The sequence below is a fragment of the Cydia splendana genome, chromosome 15 (assembly GCF_910591565.1).
Source record: "Cydia splendana chromosome 15, ilCydSple1.2, whole genome shotgun sequence".
NCBI lineage: Eukaryota > Metazoa > Arthropoda > Insecta > Lepidoptera > Tortricidae > Cydia > Cydia splendana.
In genome coordinates this window covers 10289935-10296023 of record NC_085974.1, presented here as the reverse complement: position 1 = coordinate 10296023, position 6089 = coordinate 10289935, and the positions used below count along the sequence as shown (strand labels likewise).

Sequence of the window (6089 nt, the reverse complement as noted above, 5' to 3'; positions counted from 1 at the left end):
AGACCTGCCCAGTACCTACAGGCAGCAACACTTTTTAACTAACGGCTCGATTCGGAAAATGAATTAGATTTCTACTAGACTTTAACAAGTTACGATACGGATAATTTAAAGATATTTGTAAGATAGATATGTCAAATTTGACGTTTCCGCGATTCTGGAGGTCCTCTTGAACGATTTCGACAAGTTATGACTTAGATATCCAAGTCACATTAATTAGTCGATATCTAATGTAGATCTAGTTGATCTCTAAATCGTCTCAAGATCTTGTGATTATCTCGAAATCCGAATAGGCCTGTAAGTAATCTAACTGACCAACTGTGGCCGTTTCACCACAGAATAAATAATAGTACTAGTTTCACTGCATACGGTTACGAATCATTTTTTTGTTTTGTGGGTAGTTTTTTAAGTTTTTTAGGTTACAGGTTTTTCACTTTATCAGATGAAATAAAATGTCAGCATCCATAGTTTAACTGAGTAGGTACTTAGGTGTTTTTGGCAAAATTTAAAATTTTCGTAGTTACCTATAAGCTTTTATCGCTGACTGTACTTTTCTTTCAACAGGCAACTAAAGCGGTATCCAGACTAGTAAATTTTTCGCCAATCTGATTAAATTTCCCGATCGAATCAGGACGTGCGGACGCAAACACCAATTTGGCTCTCCGAATTCAACCGCCGATAATGACCGATATTACCGATAAAATGAGGTGCGGACGCAAGAATACCAATTTGTGACGCCAGTATTTACGTTCTGGGGCATTTTTTCAATTTAGAGGACTCTAATATCACCATAAATCTAAAATTGGTGATTGGCGCCAATTATTTTCCTGATCAAATCGACCGATTTGATCAGGCCCGTCTGGATACCACTTAATACTCAACCTAGTCCATCATCCATCCATCCATTGACCCTCCTGTCTCCATCATCAGATCAGCTCCATGTCATCATAATTTTGTATTATCAATTTATCAATATTATCATTATCATCCGATTTACTTACATAGTATATGTATATATGCACAATTTCAGCTCAATCGGAAATCGGGAACTGGACCAAATTTACATTTAGTTTGCAAGATTTCACCACAGTCTAACTAACATACAAGGGCAAGTCAAATAAAAGCTTGTAATAACATTACTCTTACCGCCATCTGTTGTTAACACTCAAAACTATAGTTGGAGCATCCTGACTGATGTTGTTGAGTATTGTCAGCGTTAAATTATAAAAACACCAATAACATAAGAATAATAATATAGAATTATTGTATTCACTAGCAGGTAATGTGAAATAAAATATTATTTCTGTAAAAAATATTAAGAACACTCTTTATTAAGAGTGATTAGTTAATATAATATACAAACTATTTTTTTTGTGACGTCATTGACGTTCGAAAGAGATGCAGATAGTCGTGATAGGTCGTTTCTGCGCACCCACGTGTAGCGTTCGTGTATTTTCGACAGACCTCGTTTTTGTCGTGTGATCACAGCGCCACGAACCGAATCGCACAGCCAGTTGAGAAAATTGACTCGCCCGTGTTCGTGTAGTTCTATATCTCCCCAACTTCATAAAGTGAGTACTGATATAATTTATTAATTTAATTATATTACTTACATTTTAAAGTAAAGTAAGTGTTTATTCAGTGATATGCATATTGGAAGTGGGTTCGCGGTAATCAATGAATCATCGCCCTAACCTAAAACTATTTTATAGTTGGTTATGTTTTGCCAAAATTCTGGCTTAAAATACATGTGACAGCACTATTTTCGTCTTATTTGTTACTATACTGATGTAATTTCTTTTTAGTTTGAGCTTATTTCAAACTTTAGTTGCTTACGTAATTGTGACATTACGACACCTTGTGCCTTGGACTTCCAAAGACGCGTGACATTGATCCTGACCCATTTGTAAAAAATACCACTAGCCAGTGTTATCTAATTTGGTAAGCAGGTTGAAGAATATTTAGCTGTAAACTCTTAATTCTTCGAACAAACTTGGATATATCTCACACTGATCTCACAACATTTCATCATACCATATATATTATATAAATATAGTTTTTCCTTGAGACTGAAAATGTACTGTGGAAATCCCAATTATCTAACCTTCGTTACATAAAGCCATGGTCATTTACGCAACATAAGTTATCTATTGATTTTCCTTAAGGAAATGGTACTTGTAATCAGGAAATTGATAACTAAAGGTCATTCATATGAAGAATATAGTAGGTACTTACTATTGGAACCTTGGTTCTATTTCTTGTTTTTGCCTAGGTTTGTATTTTAGTTAATTGTGAAGAGAATAGAAGCGGGTACGGGTATAATAATTATAGTGAGTGCAGTTATGAGCAGTTGTAACCGGATTTATTTGAAACATAATTGAAGGCTAAACTAGTTGTATTCTTTTAGTCATACCTGAACAATGGTGGATTGTTTTCTTTAAATGTGGTGCTAATTTTAATATAATTAATTATTGATATGGTAAAAATGAATCACATTTTCCAATCTAACAGTAAGATAATCTAACCTGACCTGATACTATTATTTCCAAATAAATAATTCTTGGGCAATACAAATCGACTCTGTAATTGACCATAATAATGTCTTACCAACAGCCTCAGGTAAATGGTGGTAGACCCATAACAGTAACATATTACTTGACCATTGTTAAACCTTGTCACATTGCAACAATACTCATAACGGTTATCAGTGCTAATAACTGTTCAATATCTACAAAATTCCTATTATAGTCAGACCTTTAGACCCTTGTAAAGACATCAACAAAGCTTTTGTTTTTAATCTAAGTAGCTAAATCTTTGTCGCTCAAAGAATTAGTCTTGCAATACAGCGAGGAAATGCTGCCAGCATCTACAACACCATGCCGCAGGGAGATATTTTTTAGTATTTTAGTTTAAGATTAGTATAATTTTTTTTTAGATCTAGATATTATGTCATTGAATTCAGTAGCTAAATTACTTTTTATTTGATATTTCAGGAAAAATGGGCGTACCTGCAGGAAACGCTGAGAATGGCAAGAAGATCTTTGTCCAGAGATGCGCACAGTGCCACACAGTAAGTTTTCAGTCCAACTAGAAACTTATTAGCAACAATAGTGGCACAGCATAGCCTAATGTGAAAGCAGTAAAATTCAAGGAGAGCACATTTAGACATTCTCATGCAGTTACCATTTTCAAGTATCCCAAACTTTAAATTTTCTTATTGCATCTGTCAATAGCAACCAATTATTAACCAGCAAAGAGCCATCTGGCTCATAGTAAATAGGAAACAAAGATAGGATAGATAACAAAGACTTACCTTAGTTACAGCTAATACTTAGGTACCTATTACAGCTTTAAATACACCAACATAACACAAATAAACACTTTTTCCTCTTAGTCTTTCAATGTTATCTTTTACACTTGTCAATTAAACATAATTTTCTACCCGAGTTTTCTCCACTCACACAAGTCCAACACAAGTCACAGTATTTTCTGTCAACTGGTTTTTATAGTGTTCTTTAAGTTGCAAACTCTTTTGCAACCTGACAGCAGAAAGTATTTAATTGTGAACTTGACATTGATGTCACCATACTCATTATTGTTTACATTATTACATTATTTCGGCTAAAATATATTAACCTTTTAACGGCCAGCAATTTTTGATCGAGCATGCTCGTATCACCACCAACAGTAATTGTACCATGCAGAGTAAGGTTGGCATAGGTACGGGAGTCATAAATGTGCTGTTAAAACCAAATCAGATCTTTGTCTTATTTATCAGACTGTGGCGAGTGGCGAAATGAGCTGGATATGTAATGTCTTATATATCAGACTCTGGCTGTTAAAGGGTTAAGAGCCCATCAACGTGCATATTAGCGCCACTGCTAAATATTCGTGATTATTTAAATTTAACGTTGGCGGTGCGGCGGCGATGAAACAATGGCGCTAGTGTGCAGGTTGATGGGCTCTTAATTATATTCTTTTTGAAATTCTTTTTCAAAAATGAGGGGCTACTGTTTGAATAATAATCTGACTATTTCACATTTATTAACTTCTTCTTTCTGTAAATTCAGGTAGAGGCTGGCGGCAAACACAAAGTAGGCCCCAACCTCCACGGCTTCTTCGGACGCAAGACTGGACAGGCCGCCGGATTCTCATACTCAGATGCCAACAAAGCCAAGGGTAAGTTATTACTAAAATAAATAGATACAAATCATATGACGGATTATAAATAATATCGCAATAATATTGCCGAAATTCGGACATTGTACGCATGTGCTCTACATGCGAATGCGTTCACTGAACGCTGAACTAGTTCCCAGAAATGCATGTGGGTATTGTAGAAGAACCCTCATATTTCAATACACTACAATACATATAACAAATAATTACATACATTGAGAGAGAATTGACGTCGGCACAAAATTCTACTCATTAGACGTCCAAGCCATGATGCAAAAAGGTTAAAAATCTCGCGAATTTCATGTCATGAGTATGTCTGAACTGAACTGATGAGCCCCAGTTGACCTTATTAATTTCAAGATCACTATGTCAACTTGTCTTAAGCATGATGACGATAACAAGGTTCATTGTTCATTAATCATCAAGTGACATCCATCAAGTTGATAAGGTTGCTTAACTGATAAAGCAGTAAATTAAACATTGGAATATAATGTGTATTGAAGTGGCAAAACTTGTAGTTGCTAGTAAATTATCACGCCAATGGCTCGAGCTTATCGATAAGTACCACGTGTAGTTACGAAGTGTTGAAATCGTATGCAATCAACATTGATGACGTGTTGTCTTACGCAATGGACAATGTGCGAAGTTCATGTTTAAATATTTCATACATAGAAAAGATTTTAAAGCAAAGAATTTAAAATAAAGAAAATGATTTTATATTTACTCGTAATTTCTTATGAAGCTAGAAAAATGTATTAAAACCATATTAAAACATTTTACTTTAAAATACCTTGTCTTTTGACAATGAAGAACTAACTAATATGGCTCAGCGACCCAAAGAGGGTCTTAAGGGTCTCTCCGAAACAAGAGCACGCCACTTTTGACAATGAACGCTCCTTAAATATTTGGGTGGCGTTTTATAAGATGTATAGTATAAAAGGTACCTTGTTACAACATAATATAAATAAGCATCATTATTTAAATTACAGGTATCACCTGGAATGAGGACACCCTGTTCGAATACCTGGAGAACCCCAAGAAATACATCCCCGGGACCAAAATGGTGTTCGCCGGTCTGAAGAAGCCCAACGAACGCGGGGACCTCATCGCGTACCTCAAGAGCGCGACTAAGTAATCATATAAATTATTAGGAAAATTACAGAATCAGAAGCATTTTCCATTATGTTACTGGAATCTTCTTCTGTGAATAGCCCAATCAGTATCATTTAACTAATGTATTTGCAATGTTATTGCACAATAGTTACCTATTTCATGTCAGCATACCTAGGGTAATACTTGTAATTATGTGATCAGACATTTATTTATTAAGGTGTTCTGAGATGATCACCGCGCTAACATAAGATGTTATTCACAATTTTTAAGTACTTGTGAGTGTGATTTAAATGTTAATAAATTATTAATAGTTATCACCAAATAGCTTTTTATTTGTATTATGTACAAGAGATTAGACATTGTTTAGTTATTTATTTTATTAATAAAGAATTGTTCGCTTTATTTTCCCTTTGTTGATTTTAATCCCTAAATTTATGTACCAATACAGAAGGATGGAAACGAGTACCTACAGTCAAATGCCAGTTTTTTTTAACTTGGCGATAAACAAAATAGTGTTTACCGCAACTGTTTCTGTTGTTTCAGAAACACGTGGATCGTGGATTTCTGTTTTTTTTTTTTTTTTTTTTTTATGAAATAGGAGGCAAACGAGCAGACGGATCACCTGATGGTAAGCGATTACCGCCGCCCATGGACACCCGCAACACCAGAAGGGTTGCAAGCGCGTTGCCGGCCTTTAAGATGGGAGTACGCTCTTTTCTTGAAGGTTTGTAGGTCGTATCGGTCCGGAAATACCGCTGGCGACAGTTCATTCCACAGTTTGGCTGTGCGAGGCAGGAAGT

At 35.3% G+C, this 6089-nt stretch overlaps 1 protein-coding gene across 1 annotated transcript; it reads left to right on the top strand.

Annotated features, from left to right (window-relative positions):
• Positions 1–1446: 1446 nt before the first annotated feature.
• On the top strand, positions 1447–5611 carry LOC134797599 (cytochrome c-2). Its single transcript, XM_063769890.1, has 4 exons — positions 1447–1568; positions 2991–3067; positions 4068–4176; positions 5166–5611. Exons 2-4 carry the CDS (start codon positions 2996–2998, stop codon positions 5309–5311), a joined length of 327 nt encoding a protein of 108 aa, XP_063625960.1. The 5' UTR covers positions 1447–1568; positions 2991–2995; the 3' UTR covers positions 5312–5611.
• The last annotated feature ends 478 nt before the right edge of the window (positions 5612–6089 follow it).